At 34.3% G+C, this 26,229-nt stretch overlaps 1 protein-coding gene across 1 annotated transcript in view; it reads right to left on the reverse strand.

Moving 5' to 3' along the window:
* Window positions 1-19,338, reverse strand: part of LOC149782192 (uncharacterized) — a 41,302-nt gene extending 21,964 nt beyond the window's left edge. The window contains exons 1-8 of the mRNA XM_089935080.1: window positions 19,240-19,338; window positions 15,884-16,090; window positions 15,532-15,761; window positions 13,425-14,344; window positions 11,952-12,232; window positions 11,470-11,655; window positions 7,724-7,733; window positions 3,032-3,081 (exon numbers count right to left, since the gene is read on the reverse strand). Coding sequence (XP_089791206.1) covers window positions 3,032-3,081; window positions 7,724-7,733; window positions 11,470-11,655; window positions 11,952-12,232; window positions 13,425-14,344; window positions 15,532-15,761; window positions 15,884-16,090; window positions 19,240-19,338 — 1,983 coding nt within the window. The remainder of the gene's footprint in view (window positions 1-3,031; window positions 3,082-7,723; window positions 7,734-11,469; window positions 11,656-11,951; window positions 12,233-13,424; window positions 14,345-15,531; window positions 15,762-15,883; window positions 16,091-19,239) is intronic.
* Between the last annotated feature and the right edge of the window lie 6,891 nt (window positions 19,339-26,229).

A 26,229-nucleotide genomic window follows, 5' to 3' on the forward strand; every position in this document is an offset into this window, starting at 1 on the left:
ATTATAAGTCGAGAAATAGTTTTCTTGCCAAATGGAACTGTATTAGGTACAATTGTGAGTTATATGGATGGTGAGTCACCGCAGTTTATTAATTTAAGATCTTCAATGTTCGTGTACGTTTCGATAAATCTAGTATCGATGATAAACAGAGTTCGTGAGTTTGCTGTCAAAGTCGCTACGGATTCATTTTATATCAACAAGAACATAAAACTGCTGGAAGAACTATATATCGGCACTTCTGTTTATGGTTTGATTGGATAAGAAAGCGAGAAAATATACTTTATTATTCCGAATCCTTGTTGTTTCGGTTAAAGATACTTATTACCCCAAAAAATCAAATATAAAAATTGTCATCAGCAACATCGGTATGATCCTCTGACTAGAAATAAGACGGTTTAGCTCAATGAACCGGGAGATTGTGGTAAAACAACTCGTGTGATCGAATTATGTAGACAGAGTTCGTCATACTCTGTTGATATAAATGCATTAACACCTACACACAGACTCGCAAGAGAAATGAGAGGAACAAGTATTAAATCATGCACTTATCATAAATTATTTCGATTGAAGGGCGATCAATGGACTCTTGAGCGAATGGGCGAAAATTACATTCCAAGAATTTTTGTTTGGGATGAAATATGTACAGTGTCGCTAAATACGCTAAAATTATTTCTTGATTGGCTGTTAACAAAATATACAGATGTAATAATGTGTGACGATCATGGTCAAACACCACCTTTTGTTGGATTATCTCCCCACGAATGGCTAAAGAATTTTGTGGATTATTATGAAGAAATAACCGATGTTCATAGAGCACTTGATGTAGTGTTCTTAGAGTTTACGAAATTAATCAGACTACAACCGAATAAAATTCAATGTCAAGTAATGGCTGAAATAATTTCAGAAACTTCTATCAACGAATTTTCTGCAAGTGTAGAGACCAAATGACATACCGGTTGATATACCGGTTCGACGGAGAAACATAATCTTGTATTAAATGATATTGTTTTAGTTACTACGGACAAAACTCCGTGGACGATGGGATACGCAATGACAATTCATTCATCTCAGGGGTTAACTATTTTTGATACGCGAGTTTGGATCGTCGAAGATAGTAATTAATGGTCACATCTAGTTTATCTCGCAATGTCTCGATTCAGAAGAACATCTCAGCTGCAAAGAATTGTCATAGACCTCACATAAACTTCTGGCGAGTTATTGACAATGATATAGTAAGAAAACAATTAATTATAAATAATGTGACAAAAAATAAACTCTATGCTGAATTTATCATGAGGCAAAAACAACGAGCTAATGATCATTGTGCGAGCTTTAATACAGTAATATTGTGGAGCAATATTCTTAATAATCCAAGACGATTTACCGTAGATAGAATTAATAGTAGTCTTGGTCATACACGAGAAAATATTAGCTAGCTTACAAAAGTGATTGCGGTGGTAATTGTGTATCTTCAGGTATTACTTGTAACTGATCGCGTACAAATCCACGTTGAGGAGCAGTTGAATCTAATCTGTAGATTGCAGGTCTGCCCGTGGATCTTACCACGCCAGAAATGTTATGCGTTGTAATGCTCTAGATAGATTATGTTGCTCTCATTTACAGTCACATTACTTAATACTGGTTGTTTTGAAAATTTATGTCTTTCTATTGGTATGTGTTGTTTTGTGATAATATTAATGAGTATCAACGCAGTTGTTCGAGTAATTTCATTATGTAATGCAGCTATCACACTTGAAAATCTTGCAACCCACTCGCTATATCTCAATTTTCTGAAGTATTTCCTTCGCGTATTGATATCCAAATAACCGCTCATCATCATCATCGTCATCTTCATTTCCGTACATAAAAGATTACATGATATAATAATAAATCATCTGAATACAATCAATAAATAATTATTAAAAACATTAGTCTTAGAATGCAAATTCTTACAGTACATAAATCCACAAAGTATTCGTCAACTGCATAAGTTACTAGTTTTAGTACCTTATTTGCAGAAGTTAGCTGCATACTGCATACATTTTTAAAAAAAAAAGACACTAAGGAAAACAATAAAGTAGCCACAAAAACTAACCCAATTAGAGAAATTCTCAGGTAGGTAGAGGCTTTGCTTTGACATTATTGGCTTTATTTGTTTTTTTTACATTTTCGTAGGAAGCTTTATTTTTTAAAAATGGACTTTCCAACAAGTGGTCTGTTCACCCCCTCTGCTGCTGAAGCATTTATTGCAAAGATTTTAAGATTTTATTTATAAATAAAGAAACTGGTACAAATTGCTCTAAATGTAAAGTAATACGAGTTTCATTGATTTTATCTGGCTAAAATGCCAGTCTGCGAATTTTGCTCATGGCCGTGACGGCAATAGAAAGCTGTTCAATCGACTGTATCGCATTAAGCTGTAGATGGAACACGCAACGATGCATGCATTTAACGGAGTTGTCAATATAAACGTTACAAAATATATTAAATGCGGTTTAGCGCATTCAGTAAAATAGCAAAAACAAGCAGCGTCTCAGTTGACAGACATTATCTGTGGCTGTCTTGATCGAATTCCCAAATCGATACTTACTGCGTGATTAAATTATAGACATCAATTTTCTACTGTTCAAGAAAATAAGAACTGGTTTAACTATTTCAGACCAAATTTTAACGGAAATGAAAGAAAACAACTATTCACCATGCCCAATCTAGATGTAAATCCCGGTATTCGTATGTGCTTGTCTTTAACTTGTGACCTGGTTCACTGAGTGTCGTGTACATCTAATTGTATCTAGTTGCCAGCAAGGCATTATGGTCTTAATATAAAATTAATTATAATCATACTTCTGAGTTAGTCGTATTCTGAAGAAAATGTAATTAATAATGATAGATCTTACTAAATATTACATACGAAGTATATTTTCCCGTAAATATTGCAGATTTAACTTCATATAGTAATTTTTCGTTGTGTGACTAAATTGTACTTAGATTCAATCTAAATTTTACAGACATTACTAGTATTAATACTTACTACTGATTGACAATTCTTGTTTCCCATTATTCGATCATTTGTCGTGTTGACTGTTCACGAATAACATAGAATAATATTCAATCTGCTATTATCACTAAAACATAACACCTAGGCATCTCAGTGTAACTATAAACGTTGGATACTCATGTACAAACATTAAGCCTTTTTAGAATCCTGTTATTCTTTTATGACACTTATGTATGTGGGTGATAATGAAAAGTGAATTAATTATTGGCATAGTTTGTGTTATATATTAAGCACAATTTTAATATGAATCAAATAGACATGCATATGTGCCGAGAGTTTTACGCTATGTATATCTTTTCTTAAGTGAAGAATATCCCGCCATTTTGTAGCAAGGTCTTGCAGCTTGAACTTGGACGTTTTTCTAAGACTTCTTCACCAGGAATGTTTTCACTATAAGGATATATATTATTTAACATAATACAAGACGTTTAAAGGATTAAACTATCCACTTTTATTGATCTAAATTGTTCAAAAGTTGGTTAAAACACATTTATAGATGTTAAGGAGGAAATTCATTTCAAATATCTAGTACTATGTAAGTTTTGGTATTTAATAGAAACGTGAATTTTAATCCATCTTCCCTCTCTTTGACCCACACTCACCAGCTCTCTCTCTCTCTCCCTCTCTCTCTCTCTCTCTCTCTCTCTCTCTCTCTCTCTCTCTCTCTCAACTTAATCTATTACCATAGGTATAGATGATTAGTATAAAACTCGTCAGTAAATATATTGTGTTACTTTGATCTTACAAATAGATAACATACACACGACAACAATGGTGGACTCAACGGATTTAATTGGCCTACCACACGGTTGTGCTCATCTGATAGAAATACACATCCACGGTTGCTTGCTTCATCATGATTTATGATTTGAAAGTCATGCAATAGTCATTGGCAGGGTTTGCAATTATATTGAGCCACTTTGGCGTTATTAATTAATATCACAATCAGTCATTTCATATAATAATATAATCGAGTCGATATTCATCTCTTCATATGCAATTTATAATTAAATAAGGTTTTGAACAACAAAACAAACTATCGAAGAATCTATGCCTGAATTAGGGTGCAACAAGAAATGACGGTCAAAACGGTACGATGTAAATCTGCATGAATTCTGATAGACATTTTGAGCAAGCATATTGACTACAAGGCAAGCGGCTTAAAGCTAAAACATATGTCACATTTACATTATTAACTTGTATTTAAGAATCAAAACTTTTTTGCTTTGAAACTTTAAAATGATCAAATCTTTCTATTAAAAGAAATGTTTAAAATCCCAAGCACTACTGTACAGCCATACATGTCTAATTAACGAAACTGGGCTACGAACGTTTTGCATATAATGTTAATACAAAGTTTAAAACTATCACACAGTTAATGCAATATGATGGATAATAGACATTCTCTGGAGTAATTAGACAATCTCATGGAGTAATTATGTTCTCAATGAATAACTGGTCAGTAATTCCGTCGTTGCGCCTCTCTCTCTCTCTCTCTCTCTCTCTCTCGTCATCAGCCTCCTGGTTGCAATCTGCACTATATTTCCATTGTATAGTACATGTTTACGTAGAGCTACTTTTCTTTCCTTGAAAAATAAAATTTGTCACCCAGCCTAAATACATGTCAAGATTGTATTCTCTGAAATCAATAAATATTCCCACTCTCTTTTGCGCCAGATATCGTCTATCGAAAGTCAACAGAACAAGCTATGGTCATTTCGTACTGGTGCACAAACAATCTATTATCATAAATCTAGGTCTGGCTAGTTGCTGCTGCATTCTTAATTGCGAACCAGCCCTCTCCGATACTGTTATTGCCCGCTGTGGCCATGCATTTACTAATGGACCTATCAGTCGACACACGTTCCTAATGCTAGCTAGTTACTAATTATGAGTTTCAGAAAGTCCCTTTCCCTGTAACAGTATAACCCATGTTTATAGTATTATCTTATCATTATAGTTATTAAAATAATTATGAATCAATATCTCGACAAGCTGAAGAGCTTTTTACTGGTAGAAGTAAGAAAAAAGAAGGTGCTTGTGTTATGTAGAACGTAGCTTTAACAATGTTTCAGTCATATCGCTACGATGTCTGTAGCATGGTAGTTTATAGTGATGTCTAGCACTGGGGCATCATGATGCAGACATGTAGCATGATGTCCCACCCAGTCACCATATCCAGACACCAGGAAGACCAGTCCTAACACTCTGGTATGACTCGGCCTGGGATGGAACCCACGACCTCCTGCATCTGAATCGGACGATCTAACCTCTAGGCCATTGGAGCGGTAAGTATTATATGCTTAATTTTCCTTGACAATACTACTTTCTGAGTACAGCTATATTACGAACTCTCCTTTAACAATCATATAAAAGGATATATGTAATTTCTGGATTCTTCAAGTTTGGTCAGATTTTGTCAAATTCTAGTCATAGCTTGATTTTTCATTTAGATTGTTCCTGGTCTTCGTAATATCAAGTTGCATAAATTTTGAAACACAAAACTGTACCCGTTGCGGACGGTTAGAATTGTCTCTAAATTAACGAGTTAATAAAGAGTTCATAACTTCATTCGATTTGCCCACGTAATATATTAGCTTAATGTCAGTTTTATTGTTGATGTTCTTTCGTTTGGTGCTTTTCCTTTTGGTGGTGTTTTGTTTTTGCTGTTGTGTCTGCAGAGTACAAGTTGGTGAAAATTTAAAACCATGTCTAGAAAGATCAATAATAGTTTTGGCTAATTTGAATACATTTTTGCAGGTACATTTTTATTTAACAGGGACAGTCTCAGCAATTTTAATTTATCAAAATAAGTGACTCGTGTAATATAGGAGTCTATACTTCAATGGTTTATTATGGCTTTTTCCATTTTTGTACGTCTCTGCATTCTACCATTACTGTAGAGATTCCAAGTATTAAATCATCTTCACTTTTTATGAGGACGCTCAAGGAAGTTAAAGATAGAACAAAGAAGACATTTTAGAAATGACTCTCAGGTACCTAAAGCAGTTACCAAAATAGGAAATTATTTCTATAGAGGCGCATGACGAACTTCTAGCAAAGGAATATAAATCTTGGTAAGAAAACTGTACTCGTAAAGTAATTCATTATATAAATTCTGAGAACGTAATATATGAAATCCCGTAAGGACAGTAATCTGCCATGCTGCTTGGTTTAGCTAATGATAAACTATCCACACTTAAATTTTTCTGACCAAATTCAGCCTTTCGTTCGCCTCTCTGTGTTCCTGTCAAATCTTAACTTTATGTCAACATTCCATTATCAACACAATATCCATCCGCCATCCATCCACCAGAGCGAGGAGACTGGATTGCAATGGAGCCTTGTTAATGCCAGTGCCCGGTCATCCGATCATCAAGAAAAAACTTTTTATTCTCCTTATTATCCCCCCCCCCTTCCCCCGAGGGTGTGCATCAAAACCGATGTTCCACTTCAACGGAAGATTCCCCTTTCGATCAGTCCTTGGGGTCGTTTCAAGGACTTGATTGTTCAACGTGACTCTTTTATCAATTGTGTGCAAAACAATTCGTTAACTTGTGACAAAATATGGCTACGATGATGATAGGTGTGCTGTAAAATACATAATATTATGTCTCCTGCAGTTTTTGTGTAATTTTGTGTGACGTGCCAGATGTGTGCATAAAGTGCAGTTACACTTTCAAAAACAGTCACAACAATCTCTGGAAACTTGTATTTTCAATATCAGTTTTGAATATGAAGGTGATTCCAAGGATCCTAAGATTGAGTTTGTGCTTAATATTTTTTGCAACTGACAAAAGGTTTACTGAGCTAGGTTAGGTCTAATAATATCTGAAATAAATATTATCATTCTTTTCCTGCTTCAAATGTAAACAATTTACTAACTTTAAATTAAAATGATATTGTTCCCAACCATATCAATATTCGTATTTTTTTGCATGAAAGGGGTCTCACTACTCATATTTGCATGATGTCATGACAACAGCTGATGTCATCTGACGGGTTTTTACACGCGCGAATACGACAAATCATTTACTCTAATCACCTAATGATCGCAAGTCACGAAATTCTAATCTAATCTAAACGATCTTTTTAACATGGATGCCTGGTATAACAAGGGCATATTCTTGAGGAAAGTACACGTGTGTAGGGATACGACAGTCGTTGTTAGGCAACACTGTATGCAACTTAAGAACAATCCTGCCGGAAAATGAGACCTCGACCATATTTATAATGATGCTTTATTTTCAGTTTCCAAAATACAGTTTTGAATCTGGAGAAATATCAGTATCTTACAATTATGGGACATATATTTTCTCCCTCAAGTCTCTTAGCCCATAGTTATTTTGTTTCCTATGCAGTATTATATGTATGTAAGAATAACTGTTAGGTTCATCTACAATATTTATCATTGTTATTGCCATGTCTTGTTGTTTATTGTCTGAATATCATTGACAAATAACAAGAATTTAACATGAATGCGTCATTTTAAATTACCCCTGTAGATGTTGGAAAACAGAATAAAACTTCACATAAGCCTGCCTCTGCACCATTAAGCAAGCCAATTATTAACAAAACAAACTCAGAAAAATTAAAATAAAAAATGATTGTAGTGTGGAATTAAAGGGATTTTAAATAAAAATAATAAGGCTTATATGGAATAACCTCTGGATACCTGGTTTAACAAATATAAAGTTGTAGTTCTTATGCTGCTTTAAAATAGCCTCTTGGCAATGTTATATTAAGTTAATTAATATTTTGAATCAGGTTTGAAGTTTTCATGATTTTTAAATCAGTCAAAATCTAATCTTGTCGGACAGGATAACTCTTTACTCCTTCTAGCTTGGCAAAGTTATCTTCCATAGGTAACGTTGCGTGCACGGTTTTGTCCTTCCCACATTGACAATTTCCTTGATACTGCGTAAAACAGCATTGTAGTGTGTCAAGGTGTATTTATTTCCCAAACTTTGGAACTGATGTATATGGCGCACATTATCAAGTGTGTGTGTGTGTGTGTGTGTGTGTGTTGAGAGGGGAAGGGGGTTGAATACGTGTTTAAAAGTGTTAAAGACGTTCTGCTGGAGGTTTTAGGCCCCTATAACATTTTAGATAGGTTGTAAAACCCTTTAACAATCATACACTTTGATTTTGAATACGTCTTTCAATAAGCTGTGTATTAGGCAAATATTGATGCACAGAACGGACATTAAGAGAGGAATAACTATTAAGGGATAGTGTTTTTTCTGTATTCTTTGCTATTATGTGACTGAAATCCTTTCCCACAACCCAACTTATCCTGATACACCTTGACTTTAGATGTCCCTTGATCCTAAGGGTTCCTATTTCCTTATGACGTCAATAAAATATTGGCGGTGAAAAGCGAAACAAAGTATTCTCTCCTCCTAAAACATAGAGTCTTAACATGACTATAATTTTTTGCTCAGCGTTTGAATCTCTAATTTCCTCTTATCTTTACTTCTAACGCAAAGAAACTTGTGTAAATACTTTGTAACTGTAATTAATACCTTATACCATGCATGTAAAAATGAAATCTTGTCCAGAATTTTGAGTGCTAAATATTAAAATGGTTTGGAGAGATCTTGAATCCTTAGCTCCAATTGTCGGACTATCCGTTCTTACTTTAATTTATATAGATAGTGTCCATCCCTCCCCAAACTCCTCATCTTCCTCTTCATCTTCAGGAAATGAACCTTACATCAATCCCAAAGGAATCCAAGGACTTACCTACCTACCTACATACATACAATTTTGCCTTCCACCAGTTTTTAGCGATCTGTGTTATAAATTTGTCAGGATATTCAAACAACGTCTCTCAACCTCTTCTTATATTACATGTTGAAGCTCTAATAAACAGTATCAAAGAAAAAGTGATAACAACAAGATTTGAAAAATTTAATAAATATTATTTCCCTGAAATAAAACAATGTAAAAATGAAACAATAAGAACTTACCGTTTTAAGAAACAAATCCAAAATTAATCTCAGAATAATCCATGAATGAAATCTTAGAGGTCCTAGTAATGAAATGTTCTAATGAATCTGAGTTCAATTCTCGACGAAAAATCCAAAATGGAAGGTGATGACGTTTACTATAGCCAGTATAGTGAAGTTATGTCTACAATTATTTGTTGTTCTACAGATAATAATGTTCCGGTGTTTGAATGTTTGAAATTCGGAATAAAATTTCAAGAAATTTCTTTGTCCAAGAATTCTCTATGAGCACTCAGATATTTCCAGGAAAAATAATCAATAATTCCAAAAAAATAAAATTCAAAAAACACTCAACTCAAATGGTCGCTTTTCAGTTTTTAAGGTAAAAAGCCCAAATGAAATTATATCTCAAAACCTCACTATATAGTATGACTACTGAGCACTTACGGTAAAATCAGAATTTCGAAAAAGAAACTATTTCAATGTGCAAAGTCACGTATGCCAGTACAACCTTGATTTAACTATAAATAGCTCACTCTATAAAGCACACAATAAGAATAAAAAAGAACTTGTTTACTCAAAACGTTACTAATTTTGAATCAATGTCAGGAACTAGGTCAGCATAATGATACAAGGTTCTGTGTCTACGACAAAACAGTCAGGTCAAACTAATTTGTGGAAAATGTCAAATTCCAGTTACAAAACTACATTATTATAACATGTAATGTAAAAAAATTAAAATTTAAAACTAACAAACAATCAATTAAATTAAATCAAATATAAGTTAAATCAAATATACATAATACAACTATATGCATTCTATATTGCAATGCTAAATCTTAATAAAATCTATTATTTTTAATCCAGCATGCCTGCTGATGACGTACTCTCGGGGAAAAATCCAGACCAGGATGAAGAGTAAAATATAAAATTTGGGTTGTTGATCAATCTGTGTGTGTGTGTGTGTGTGTGTGTGTGTGTGTGTGTGAGATGCTAAGGTATTTATATATAATTTTCTGTCTTTCGTTTTCCGATAGCCTCGTCTCACTTTCGACTTTTCCAATATGCTCCTATCTGGTCCGTCTTGTGTGTACCCTTTTGATTGTAGTTTAATTTGATGATAATTGGTAACTCTAAAGCCGGAACTACAACAAGATGAAAGGGCACCAAATGTTTTGTACTATCTTGTTTGCTTTCCTCCAGTGTAGTCAGTTTCTTGTTTACGATTCGGTAATTCTAGGGATAGTTGATGCAACGTTGTTGGCATATTTTTGTTCCATCTCAGAAATGATTCCAGTCGTCTGCGAGAAAGAAGAAAATATCATGTTGAATGAATAAAGAAATAAAATTAGAGGTGGCAGCAATGGTAGACATTTGACCATTTGCTGACCGTTTGTAAAAATAATAGTTTCTCTTGACCAAATGGCCTAGAGGAACACCTGGAATATTGCCTTCATGAAAAATAAAACTAAATTAGAAAGTAAATAAAATACTGATTTCAAAGATGTACGTGTGAATTTATATGATTACAAAAATCAGTTAGATGGCGCTGCAACGAAACATGATTACGAAAGTTATACCACGCAAAAGTACCAAAAAAAGATTTTTTTTAAATACAGTCAACTAAATCTGATAAATTTGAATAAAAACATAAATTCTGTTAATATACCTCATACGAGTTGCAGTGTTAATGATTGGGGGTGGGGTGTGTGCGGTGGGGTGGATGCAAAAGGGATCTTGAGCCTTGGGAGCCAAAAACCCTTGGGTGAACACAAAATCGTGTCGTCATCACGCAACCAATTTTTTTTTAGTTTTCTTTATCTATATGGAACCCCTCCTGAAATTCCGCTTCGCCCTCATCGAAAATGACTTGCTTTGAGGGAGACAATATTATTAAATCTCTCTATAATAAAGTCAAGAAATTGACAAAAAGTTACATTTAATCTAACCAACCATCTGTAATCATAAGTGTCAATCCAACCATGTTATTATAGTTTTAAATGCATAGTTATGCGATAAGGTCAAGCAGCATGCAAGTGTTTGTACTTGTTATATGTTCGTTTCATGTTTGAAATGGAAAATGTTAGTCAGCTTCGTTTATGAAAGATATGGATAGAATAAATATTGATTTTTTTATATATCTCCGTTTATGGAAAACCTGTATTGTTGGATGATGAGTGGTACGTTGGTTTGTGGTAGGTCGTGGGATGGTAGATGAGATGATTTTCATCGATCACGACAGTTTATATATTTCTAAACAGTACAAATATGGGTGGGGTGGATGGGGCTGTTAAAATAACCCGTTGTAGAAGAGAAATGTAAAGATAGAGAGCTTGAATCAAACCAATAGGGCGGACTTTCTTCTTTCCTGTATCCATCCTGGATGGCGTATATTACACTTTGACACAAATAACTTTATATGTAATTGTTCTGGATGTGAGTGATGTTAAGAGTTGTTACCCAGTTAAAGAATGCTGAGGCTCCCAAACTCGTAACAAAAACAGTCTCAAATTTAGTGCCCTCTAGTATCTGCTTGCTTCCGAGAGCGACATCTAGCGGGAGGCTTTCTATATCAAACTCTGTGACTCTCCTTTTGAGTGATATCTTTCCAGTTTTCCCTATCAGTTCTTGGACATTTTTCCAGTCCTATAATAATAATAATAATAATAATAATAATAATAATAATAATTCTCCGTCATCCACAGAAATGGAAAAAGCATCAAAAGTATATAAAATAGCTTCCTTCTAAGTGTGGACAACTTTGTTTAAAGCATTAGAGTTTCACTGACTACAGCTACGACAATAATTATGCCAAAGATGACACAGACGACCATTATGTTGAAGATAACGATCAAAGTAGTTTAAATAACTATAATAAAGAAAAACATGGTTAAAAACTGTACAGAGAAAGGAGAAAGATGAGGGATTTTCTATGGTTTCACCTTAGTTTCTTCTTCATAATTCCCAAGCAAAAGAAGGGTTGCCTTCATCACTTTGTACACCTCTTCCGGAGGATTGGAATAGGAGCGTATCTCAGATATAGTTTCTTCTTTCAGATCTAGCACTCCTTGCATGAGTTTCTGAACACGCTTCATCATGTCTATAGCTTCCCTAGCTCCCGCAATTTCTACACCCAGCTCCACCGTGTAGCCTTTTTCTATGGCTTCTCCCACCGCTGATTCCAGCTGATCAAGTTTTTTGGATTTCACTGCATTGTCAATGACTGAAATATATTTGTTACAGTCATCACATTCATTTCACATAATGTTGAGTGCTTGTCGTAAACATTGTACCTTAGTGTATTCAGATTTATAAAGCGTACTTATCGAAAATTATTCAAATTTCAAAGAAAGGAAGGAAGAGAGGCTTCGATCCATGGACCACAATCAGCTCTGATACATTACGATAATAGGTTGCAAAAGCTTTGCACTGACAATCGGTCACATTAGCCTAATAAAATAAAACCCACTACAAATTCTATATATATATATATATATATAAAACCAACAAAACATCCAATGATATCCGCTCACATATGTGTTTAGAAACGGGGTGTAGTCCATGGAATTCTGTAAGACGAAACATCTGGAATTGTGTCTCCTGCTAAAATTTCAAAGAATGCACAGTTGCTTAACTGTTAACCTTTCTTTATATGGCACATTATGGAACTAATTAAAAAAATGGTCACCTTTCCTTCTGTTAATTTTGTATTGGTGTTAAATATTATTCATACAGTTTCTGATATTAAGCTTTGTTGTTTATTTGCCAACCCTTGTGACTTTATATATTTATTAGGGTAGTTCTCACCTGGTTTCATCACCTCTCCCTTTATTTTGGGGTTGGGGTGAGGGCAAGGAAAAATATAGTATTACTGCAAAAGCAATATTGCAAGTCATGCGGTAACGGAAGCAAACATTTTACAGGAAATCAAAACAAAACAACGTTTAGCGCCGCGGTGACTCACGCATTTAACCTCTTCCGTGGACAATTCGATACCCATTTCGTACATTGTAGTTGTCGATTTCATGCCAGTCTTAAAACCGCGGTCTCTTTTGATTTCCTACACCTTAAATATCAAATTATGCCTGCATCTGTGTCGTCAACTGCATATCGCACAAGTTTCAAAACTGATTATGCCTTACAAGTGTTATGAAAAGAAATGTTCACTAATTTTAAACGTGAATATATATGTGACTGCATACACAGTCTTCATAAGTTTGCTAAGACTCTCTCGTTTGCCTCACCTAAAATATGCACCCCACCCTTAAACGAACATTTGGAATGCTCTAATATGTGTGAAGTTGATGCAAATAAACAAAGGTTTACATAACAAAAACGAACGGCCACTCTGTCTCTGTTGATATTGAGGCTTTAGCAGCAGTCGGTTGAAAAGAAGAATTATCTTTCGTGCTTACCTTGCCTCAGTGTATTTATTTCATTGGCCATTTGCTCTGCTTTCTTCACCTCTTCATCTGTATTCGCTTTTTCCACTAATTCTGTCTGTGGATTTGTCTCAACTAAATTCCTCTGTGGTTGTTCTTCTTTTTCATGTGTCTCACTCGTAACCGATTTGATTTCATCGTCCTGTAAAGAATTGTGCCGACTGATGTTCTTCACATGAACTCTAAAAATGGCAATCCAATCAAATTCATTGTCCGTGTTCTTGACTTGCCACTCTTTTCCAACAATTTCTACATTGTATATGCCAACCTCTTGAAATCTTATTCTTATATTTAGATACTTTTCTTCATTTTCCTCGTCTACTTTTACGTCAACATTCGTTGCTGGAAACGGTATGATAGTGTTGTTTGTGTTGCTACTACTGTTGTCATTTTTCTTCTTCATATCATTCGTGTTTTGCTTTTTGTCTGACCCTTTCACATAGCATTGAAATGTTTGCTGTTTTGATCTGTCGGGATTCAGTCCAAACACAAAAGATACATCGCCGTCTTTTGTCTTAAGACAACACAAAGGGTCTGCAAGGGATTTCATATCAAGTTCAAAAAATCTCTGCCTCAAGCATGCTTGCTTTTCAAATTCCTTCACTGAAATAGGTTTATCAAGAAGTTGCCATTCCGGAACCTCTGGGAAATGGGTGTAAATAAAGTGTTCAGGATCCGTTAGAAAGTAGTATTCATCGAAAGAATATTTAATTTCTGTTCTCGATTTTCCCACCATCTCACAAGCTCCCCAGAATGTGTCAACTAACCACCATATTTCGTTTATCAGAACCGCATTCCATTCTGCTCTGTGTTTTCTGGTGATCGCCTCTCCAACTTGATAGGTTGATCCTTTAGCAAAACCGGATATTACGACACAAGGCACACCAGCCATCCTGAAATTAAAGTTTTGTCTTGATGATGATATGAATGAGTACATAGAGAGCTAATAAATCACATTTTATAGGTGAATTGCACCTTTACCAAAAAGCGAACTTATTTTGAATTGATTGTAATTTAATGCTACAACAACAACCCCACCCCCGCTCCAAAGAAAACAATTACAAGTGGAGCTACATTCACCTTTCAAGCGCTGATTCGCTGTGTTTTCAGGTACGACAGATTATCAAAGGTGATTTTTCAAGATAGCCAAGAAATTCCTATTGCGTTTTCGATGAACTGGACATCCTCTTACGAATGTATAAATTATTTGCATTTTATCCGATCCAATGCAGTGAATATTTTATAATAGCATGCTTCTTTGGAATGTATTATTTCATGGGACACAAAGAATAACTCAGATGGAATTTTCAGCAACAATCACGTGTTTGAAAAGATATAACTTTCTCTATATAGATCATTCGTTTCCTAAGTGAACATAACTTCGACAGACTGAAAACTAGTCTTGGTCAGCAAGCATGGAAAGCTATGTCTGTACTTTACGAATAGCTATAAAGCTCAGTTCACTACAAGATGTTCTGCTGAATAATAATAATAATAATAATAATAATAATAATGATAACAATAATAATGCTATTAATAATAATAGTAATGATGATGATAATAATAATAATAATATTAATAATAATAATAATGATATTAATAATAATAATAATGATAATAAAATTAAGAATAATGATATTATTACTACTACTACTAATAATAATAATTAAAAATGACATTAATAGATTTAGTAATAATACTAATAATAATAATGATAATGATAATAATAATGATAATAATAATAATAATGATAATAAAATTAGTAATAATGGTATTATTACTACTACTACTAACAATAATGATATTAATAATTTTAGTAATAATAATAATAATAATAATAATAATAAAATATGAGAGGTTGAAAGGTGCATATACCTCGTAGGTGAAATACGAGGTACTGAGATGCTGATAATAGCATTCAAACAAGAATAATTGAGGCAGCATCTACATATTGCTAATGAGACCTATTCAACTTAATAAGTAGAAAATAGAATATTATCAATGACAAAATAATTTGGGAGATACAAGTTATAGTTGATGTAGCTAGTATGGCACTATCTAATAAGTACGTTAGACTTACCCGCACAATGTGCTAAATAGCTGGGCATATGTTAACTTATTTTCTACCAAATGGAGAAGATACTGGGCAGTATTTTTGTCCCCTTCGGACGTTGACCTTTCAATTGTTCTGACTGGTTGTATCGTCAGCCAACAGTAGAGGGCCCTTGCCTTTGCGAGGTCATTGTCGAGCCCTTTGGTCAACGCTTCCACCAAATGTTTCCATGGCTTTTTGTTCAGTGTTTGTCCTATCTGCAAATTATGAGATACACGTATCGTAAGACATAATTATGACGAAGAGGATGACGCTTAGCAAATATGAAAACACTTAAACAAGGACCAATTAAGAATGCAGTGCGTCTCCTGTGGCTTACCGAATTAGCAGCATTGTCCGCTTTAATTATGTCCTCTGACCTTAGGATATCGGACTTTCTTCCTTTCAATTGTCCAGGACCAGGTATATTGCTTAATTTGGACAAATCATTTGTGTAGACGTGATGACTGTTAGAATATTTCAGACCACGTATGTGAGCTGGTTCTGAGGAAAACAGTAGCCATTCGCAAGGAAGATCTTGGTCAACCTGAAAAATGAGCAAAATATTTCATTGTATTTAAAGAGTAGCATTCGCGAAAATGTGACTTATATAAATCCTTGTTTTCAATATTGATTTCATAGGAAAAGTATGAATTTTTAAGATGCAACGGATTGACGGACATTTAAATCTTCATCCATTTAAAGGATTTAAAGCTGACCACACGATGATTCATAACTTAAATTAGAGAACAAGTTTTTAAATAACGATTTCGAATTTTTGTGTTTTATTAAAGGTAGTAGGATGGAATATCTGCTTTGAGTTATTGTAAATCACAAATAGTTCGACATTTCCGCCATAAATGTAGAGCACTCATGTTGGGAGGAAATTGATAAGTTATTCCCCTTTAAAAAGTCTGCGTCATTGTCATCACAACTTACCAAAACTCATCAATAAGGCCGAGGCATGTGGATCATACGGTAATTTAATAAACAATGCTTACGCACGCATGGAGGGTTAGGGTCATTTATTACCAACATTTTATATATAAAAAAGAAAAACTGGTATTAGAAAATGTTTTAAATACATGTATACAGTAAAACGAGTTTCATTGGTTATCTCAGGCTATAATACCAGTCTGAAAATTTGCATTCGACCGACACAGTGATAGAAAAGTCACAACTGACTGATGTCGGTGTGCGCTGTACCACATTCTGCGTCCACAGGTAGGCGCAATATGTGCATTTGACGGATTTGTCTATAAGAGCACTGCCCAATATATGACACCAAACGCGATTTAGCGCGTGCTGTATAATGCGAAAAGTAAGCAGCATCTTAGTAATTTTATGTGCCTTCCTGTCGAATTAAAAACACAAACTTGTATCAGACATCAGTTTTACTGTTGCAGACATCAGTTTTACTGTTCTATAAAATAAGTATCATCGGATGAAGAAGGAAGGTAATGAACCACTCTGCCAGATCTAGACGGACATACCAGATTTAGTATGTACTCTTCTTTAAATTATGTCATGTTTCACTGAGCTTCGTGTGCATATAATTGTATCTATGTGCAGGTAATTTTATATAAGGCACAAGTAATTGTATTTAGGTGCTGGTAATTATATCTAGGATACCGGATTATATCTAGGGAACCCGCAATATTATATATAGTGCCGGTAATTTTATCTAGGATGCCTGTAAGACATAATTATTTGATTAATGCCTGTAATAATGTAAGCATAATTATAATGTATACTTCTGTATACCTCTGATCTAATTATGTTCCAAAAAATATACATAAAGATTGATATATCTTAATAATTCAAATTTTTTTAATAATGAATCGGACTGTCTGCAATACGATTGGCTGTAAACGGTCACGTGATACTGATGTGGGATTTTCTACGCATCGATAAATTCTCGGACTATTTTCGGTTTTGTACTTTTTGCAATATAAATAAACATTGCAGAAACGTCATTGTGAAACTTTTGTTTCATCTTTAAATTTTTTTATTCAGCAAATAAATATAAAGTATACCCGTTTTCTACTTTTTGTTCTACATAGTCGCTTAAAATGTATGATTACGGTGATTTTTCACTGCAATTTTCTGCGGAGTTTTTTGAATAATTAGATGACAAGTAGTTGAAAGAAATAATAGCAGCGATTGAAGCAGATGAAGATGGACTTGACGATAATGCGATGGATGTTACACACGCTGAAAAGGAAACAGAACAACATATACTGATAAATTCCCTCACACAGCATTCCATGATATCAGTCACCCTAGCCATTCACAACAACAACAATACTAGGGTGAGAACTGTGCCAGTCAATTTTGAGGCCGCTGAGGGATATAAAGCAAGATTCGATAATTTTTTTTATTATCTGAGGAGGACTTAAAAGCTTTTGAAATAAATCAGGCTACTAAACGAAACACAAAATGGGCTATTGGCGTTTTAGATGGTAATTGTTATTTAATTTTTTTATTTTCATTTTGTTTGCTTATTTAAAAAAACGTGCGTGGATGTTGCTGGTATGGTGAATATGACAACTTACACAAAAATAAAAAGAAATATTTATGAGACCGTTATTTAAGGACTGAATAAAGTTTTTAAATGGTAAAACTACCATCTCCATCAATGTGACTTAACATCATTGAAAAATGTATATAATAATCCATAAAGGTGATTGTTTTGCTAATTTAAACTATTTTGGATGTGTAGTCATTCATTCCTTCCAGAACTCGAGCACTCAACCATGCAACCAAACAAAACATATGGCCGCCTTTGAGAGCAATCTACATTTAAAAACTGCATAATTTAATTTAAGATTAGATAACTGAAAGAGTCTTGTTAAGTATTAACGCTGATGAAAAAGATATAAAATATTATTCCTGAATAGAACATGCTGAAATTAAAAAAGAAAGTTATTTGTTTTTAAAGTATGAAAAGAAATGAGCTGACACCACGGGTAGCCATTGCCTAAGATGTCAAGTATGAAGTTGCCGAATAAACGTAACTGTGACACTAGTTAAATTTCATTTGACATTAGATCACTGAACGGGTCTTTACAAGTATTAACGCTGTTGAGAATGATATAAAATGTTATATTTGTATACAGTTTATTTAATTGTTACCTTTATGTTAGTAATGGATAGCATCATCTTGTTCATATTTCCATGTTGTTCATTTATAAAATCCATTATGATTTAAGGTTTGATTGGAAATTTAATCATTCCGTATCAGCTGTTATTATGTAAGGTCAGGGTCATCTGACGTAGCAGATGGGACTGACTAAAATTGAACAAGAACGTTGTAAATGAACTAAATGTATTGAAGCCATCAGTTGCCATTGCCTAAGATGTAAAGCATGAAGTTTCTGAATAAACTTAACTGTGACAGTAGTCAACATGTGCGCATGATTCTGTACATGTTATGTATCATGGGGCGATGTAAAGCGGCGATTGAAAGGAAAGTACGCGCTACTTAAATTGGAATGCATTGTTGATGGAATAAGTTGATTTGACAAAGAAGAGACGAAATTCGGACTTTATTTACTTTGTGAGTGATTAGGTAAAATTTACACATCGATAAATACCCAACAATAGTAAATATTATATACGACGTATAATTTTCTTGAGTATGTGACTTTTTCTCTCAATCAAAGGTTCACAGTCAGTAATATTATTAATACTTACTGTTGACACAGAATTTCTGTTTCCCATTACTTGATAATTCGGTGTTGAGTTTTTAATAAGATCAAAGAATACTCCTAGATCCAATTCTATCACTAGCATAACACCTATGCATCGTCGTACATTTACAAGCCATCGACACTCGTGCACAAAAATTAAGCCTTGTTTCAAACTCTATTATTCCTAAATTACAGTAATGTATGCATATGATAATGTAAGTCTATAAAATATTTGCATATTTTGTGTTGTGAATTAAACACGATTGTATTAAAATAAAAAAATAGGCATGCGGACCAACAGTTCGATACCGTACATTTATGTTGTAAAATAAAAACTATTTCGCCATGTGTAACAAGTTTTGCAGCGTGAACGTATTCATGATTGTAAAATGGTTTCTGTAGTCATGTCTCTGTAAATGCATATGTCGTTTAGCTTATTTTTGTTAAAGACGAAATTAGTTTCAAATAGCTTGCTGTGTGCAAGTTAAGGTATTAATTAAAACAGGATCATAGTTTAAATTCTCTCTCTCTCTCTCTCTCTCTCTCTCTCTCTTTCTCTCTCTCTCTCTCTCTTGCTCGCACGCTCGCACAAATACACATTACCCATCTCTCTCTCTCTCTCTTTAACTTAATTTGCTATGACATGTATAGAACATTAATATAAAATTCATCAGTTGATGGGTCATATTAATGAGACCTTAACAAATAGATTAAATACAATGGAAAACAATAGTGGACTTACAGATTAAATTGGCCTACCACACGGCTGTGCTCTTCAATCATATCAATACACCTTCAAAGCTGCTGGCTCGGTCGCTCGGTTTATCAGCTGGTAGTCATGCAATGGAGTCATTTGCAAGTCTTTGTGTTGCTGGAATGCTAATCATCGTCAAGTACATATTATGTAAATAAATGCCACCGTCGAGTTGGACGTACAAAGAAACTGGTCTATTTTAGTGACATATATTAAATATGCCTATTTTATATAGTCTTTCAAAGTCAGTTACAATTAGTTTGATTATATTATACATATTTCGAATACGATAAAGTGACTGACATCATTTATTAACAGAGCAATCGTTTATTTCTTATTCTTGAAAATGATCTAGCTGATATTCGTGTACTCATATGCATTGATGATATCATCGACGAATTGTTTTTAAAGAAAACACGCTTAAAGCGGAATACATGTCTGACTTAGTGGGGCACGAAAATATGCACTCAAAAATCTTTCCTTTTACAAAATACTCGACACGTTGTAAATCAGTACAAATAAATAGTTTAAGTAAAACTATTTTCTTATAGGCTAACGACTGCTCTAGAATGACCACCTGGCTAAAAGAACTTTGTATTAAACTCATTCAGACCTCAGTCTCTGGCATAATCGTCCATTCTTTACAACTGTTGTGTTAACCGTTGTGTGCATATATGCAGTACTATTCAAAGTCAACCTAGCCAACTATCGATTCTCACATCAACAACACCTGAAGAAAAATGAACTCGTTGATAATCCCATTCCTTTCATTCCAATGAATGTAAACTTTTTATGTTTGATATCCTTATTGTACTGCGAATCGTACATGATTACGGAGAAGAAAATGGACAGGGGGCAGTAAACAGGCCTATAATTTAAAATTTACTTATTGTAATCATTAATTTAAAACTAATAGTACGTTTATTTATCTGATGCGAGTCTTTAATTTGTCAAATGTCCCCAAACTCCAATTTTGAATCAATTTGATAAAGTTACGTTACATTCTCTGATGAACATCGCTTAACGTCACTGGTCCTATCATCTGGCTGCATCACCTTACGTATGTATGTATACATGCATGTATGTATGTATGTATGTATGTATGCTTGCATGCATGCATGCATGTATGTATGCATGTATGTATGTATGTATGTATGTATGTATGTATGTATGTATGTATGTATGTATGTATGTATCAATGTATGTATGTATGTATGTATGTATGTATGTATGCTTGCATGCATGCATGCATGTATGTATGCATGTATGTATGTATGTATGTATGTATGTATCAATGTATGTATGTATGTATGTATGTATGTATGTATGTATGTATGTATGCATGTATGTATGTATGTATGTATGTATGTATGTATGTATGTATGTATCAATGTATGTATGTATGTATGTATGTATCAATGTATGTATGTATGTATGTATTTATGTATGTATGTATGTATGTATACCCTGTGTAACGTGTCGAATTTTGAATTGTATTGAACCTTAAAGTTGAATGCATTGAGCATTAAAATTGTATCACATTTAAGCAAGAAAAGTCTTTGTAACGCATCACTTCGACCTTTCTTCTTTTCTCTCCCCCCATGTCCGTGTTAAACATGAAAGGTTAACATATATGACTCATTGAGATTTGACCAGGGTATTGCAACGCTGTCCTGATAAATTAAACATTTGAGCTACCAATCACAACCGCTTGATATGAACCCATTTCAAATTATCATTTTCAAAGGGAAGTTGATTGCAACATAGTTCAGAGATTCTAGGCTATCCAAAATCTGACGAAAGGAATGAGTATCTTGGGATAATTTAGAAACCGCTGCTTACGATTGGTCAGAGTAAATTAAGGCGTACGCTTTGGAAGTAATGTGAATTTAAAGTGACAACCTGGGTCAAAATTCTTTAGTCTAAAAATCCAGAGAGTAGTTTTACTCCGTGGACGCTTGAAAAGAATAGTGTTTTCCTCGTTATTTAAGAAAAGGGGACCAGGTGACCGTTTTGTAAAAAAAGACAGGACTTAGTGCAATGACACACAATTTCTGAAAGTGAACAGTATTAAGGTACGCATTTTTTTATTTTTTCCCTAATTTTCTACTTTTGTTTGCTTGTTTTATGCAAATGTGTTAGACATGACTAGGATCCATATTATGTATCGTTTATTCAGCTTCGTGGGAATATGTTGATGCTAGAGTTGTTATGCAATTTAATTTTACAGTTACTAGTTCATTGATAGACTTGACGGATTGCATGCTATCAAAATGTTCGTATGTGTAGGATTTCATAGGGTTGTATAAAATAATTCCCTTTGTCTGTTAGGACGATACTGATTATCGTGAGTTAACATTAAACGCATATTTATATCTGACTTTGTAATGTTTAAATAATCATGTAAGTTAGGGATTGCTGTGAACTAGAATTTTGTGAATTTTGTGCAATAGTAATTGAGCATATGTGGTAGCGCAGGTAAAGAGATACGGTAATGTTAAATACACCGCTCACGTGTTAATTTATGGTCGGTCGCTGTGAAGCGAGAGTGATGATCTATCGAATTATGTCAGAATTTGTGCAAATTTCGGATAGTATCTGTGCTTCTGAGTAACGTAAGGGACGAACATTTAGGTACGTATAGAAAGTGATAAGTATAGAGTTTTAGGGGTAAGTTTGCCCTTTAAGGAAACAGCTTTCTGGGAGAGACAGGACAGTCCGAAGACGGAAGTCGGAAGCCCTGAAATAGATGAAGTGTTCAGAATAAAGGACTAGGAAGTTACAAACAGATGAAGCATTAGGAATAGAAAGACTAGAGAATAGGAAGCCTTGATATACGGGTAAAGAGAGGAAGCTGATGCAATCAGTCGTGGACATTGCTCTTTTTCACCATTCGTTATTATGATGAAATAAATCCAAATTAGACGCTGCTATTAAATTTTGTTGACATAACTTAGACTGAATTGGAGTTGCCGATATTAATTGTTATTGATTAAATTTTGTTATTTTCTTTTGTCTAAGGGGGCTCGTATTGCATTATTTCTTCCCAATAGTCTTACTCAGTTCTCTGTTGATATTCTATCTTTCCACTCTCACAGGGCTATACAATCGAGGGAGGTCATTCCCTAGATAACGCCAACCAGATCCAATTAACCACCCCTCTTACTAAGAGTTAGACGTTACACCCTGTCCGATATTTTTCTGAAGTTTTGCAACAGTACTCGCCTTTACCGTTCATAGCTATGTCACCTCTCTCAGCGTGGATTCAAGTCTCAGACTTGGCCAATGTGAGTATGTGAAAAAGCTTGCGAGTAGCCTCCCGTGGGGTTGGTGGTCCTTACCGTTTTTTTCCCGGATGCATCCTCTACCAGTTATTTTGGCTGCAATGTATAACGTATCATGGGCTAAAAAATTAGTTTAGACCCCAAAACAACAACAACAACATATATATGTATATGTACATGTGCGAGGTTAGAGATCATTGATAGAAGCATTCAGTAAATGTGTACACTACGTTTAATCATGAATATAGACGTGATCTTTAATATCTGAGAAATTTTGGTGTAACTCCGAAATCTTAGTTGGTTTCTGTATACGACTATATGATTATTTTGTACACCATATTACATGTGTAGCTGTATTAAATGTTTTCCCAGTGATATTGTTTGCTACCACTTTTGGGAGCATTCATTTTATATATTTGTGAAAAGGGAAACATTTGTGTCAAATAAACCGATTAAACGGCCTGTAATTTAATGTGTTATTAATCTAATGGAGTATATTAGTGGTATACTGAAAGCCCTATGTTTCCTATATTAACGCATATATGCATATACAAAACATTTAAAGTTCCGGGTTACATTTGCAAAAAAGTAACCAGTTGCGATTTGAAAAAGGAGATATAATTGGCCAAAAACGTAAACATGTTTTCAACACGTTATTTTATTTACAATATAAAAGAAACATAATGTCTAGCGTTTTATTCGTTTAAAATTAACGTGTTTACTTCATTAATGCTGCTTATAAATGGCTATTGATAGTAATTGCTCATGCCCTGTCAGATGCTTTTCGTAAGTTTTCGGAACTTGCTCTTAATTTTAGAGAATGCACCAAAAATTGATAAAAGCATCCCTGACGATACATTTCAAAGAAGTTAGAATTGAACGCGTAGATAATACAGAGAATACGAACTGAAGTACTCAAACTGATGTTTGTAATTTACTTGCAGATAAAGTGGCGGGTGTAAATATATGACAATGAAGTACTCACACTGAAGTCTGTAATTCACTGAAGTACTCACACTTAAGTCTGTAATTTACTGAAGTCCTCACACTGAAGTCTGTAATTCACTCAAGTACTCACACTGAAGTCTGTAATTGAGGAGCATGTAAATTGGGATATCATTTACCGGAGTTATCACCCGTGGTGGTCTTTCTTTCATTGGACATCAGTTGTAGATTTACAATGTAGCCCCATGAATGGGAGGGCGAGCTGTGGATAAATTTAAAGTACACCCAAACTATGAGACTTGCATTTATAAGGATATATGTTTGTGATCGCACCCAATGTGTCTGATATGAGATCTTAATGAGAACCGTTCGTTATATCAGGGTGGTCCCTTGGTCAGCATACCTAGGCGTTAATGACATCACCAATCAATGGCGATACATATATTTACCGGGTGTGATTAGATGCAAATATTAATGTAATATTGGCCATTAGGTAAATTATTATTGAGCCAAAATACTTACCTCTGTATCTGCTTTTGCTTGGACTTCCCCAAAGGTCCTTTTGACCCAATATATGGGTATAGTTTGTGGGCATGAATGGGATAATGGATGGAAGCTTGGAAATAATTATTTTACACATAAATCTATTCTTTTCCATTTCAAACTGATATTTAAAAAAGCTATGGAATATGTCTTCTTACTTAGTAGTACAGTTTTAATCTACCAGCAAAATCAAGTACCAAGACTTTTCCCACCTACGCGTTTAAATGTTCGAAGTTCCTTTTCTATCTTTCGTTGTTGTGAAAACCAGAGGGTATAAAATAGCCTTCATCTCGTCATTCCAACCATCCTTCCTGTGTGTCTATGGAAACATTTTTCTGTTATTGTTTTAATATGCTGAAGGTTTTCTTAGCATCAAATGAACCTCAAGATTCCGGTGATTTTAAGGAGCTATGGTCTTTTGTTGTTGTTGTTGTTGTTGTTGTTGTTGTGTGTGTGTGTGTGTGTGTGTGTGTGTGTGTGTGTCCGCGTTACAGCTGTTAATAGTTATACCAAACTTTCATATTCATCCTAAAACTTGAATATTATTAATTGGAACAACTGCTTCAAATAATAATATAAATTGAAAAAGATCGACAATTTCTCCTTAAAAGTAATGTATTCGGGATGACAAAGAAAAATAGTAAAAGGTTCTGCGCTATGAAGACTCAACCCTAATGACATCTAACACCAATAAAACTGGTCAGTACTCCTGAGGATCTTAATTATAAGGTCATTGCACGAATCTAAAAACGATCCCAACTGCATTCTTTGGATTTTGGTGTGTCTAATTTAAACGGGTTTGGGAGGATTTACTTGACAATGCGTCAACGAGCAATGACGGTTAGCAGCACATGGTGCCAACATTTTCTTAAAACATGTGGGATACAGAGCTCTAATTATAATGGCAATCGACCTGATGAACTGATGACGGTAGACATTCAGCTGACAACGGTACTCGCAACTCGGCATTGGACTTAATCGGAGAATGTACGGCATAGTGAGGTAGAACATTGATAAATGAATTCTGCACGTGCTGCTATAACGCGAAAAGTCGAGCATCGTCTGGGGTCACTGACAATAATGCGAAAATAGCATAAGTGGTACATACCCAATGATTAACAATAACAGAAAAGAATAAAGAAAAGAATAATTGATTATTTTCAACGAAAATTTCATCTCATGTAGAAGGAACCAAAGTCCTTCTCAGCAGATTAACATGAAACTCTAAGTCTATTATTTAACTTGTGATATTTCACATTGTTTCATGACAGCTATAATGATATATAGGTGTGAGTGTTACATAATTCTTCAGATGAAACCTAGAGCAGTGCAAACGAAATAACGGCTCATAACATTGAGTTTGTTGTGTTCCTAATAAAGTACATTATAAAATAGAATAACTTAGCAAACGATATGTACGAACCGTAGTTTGCATGTCATTTTTTCATCCTTATTTAAACTCATGCTA

The sequence above is a fragment of the Sinohyriopsis cumingii genome, chromosome 15 (assembly GCF_028554795.1).
Source record: "Sinohyriopsis cumingii isolate HCF-2022 chromosome 15, ASM2855479v2, whole genome shotgun sequence".
NCBI lineage: Eukaryota > Metazoa > Mollusca > Bivalvia > Unionida > Unionidae > Sinohyriopsis > Sinohyriopsis cumingii.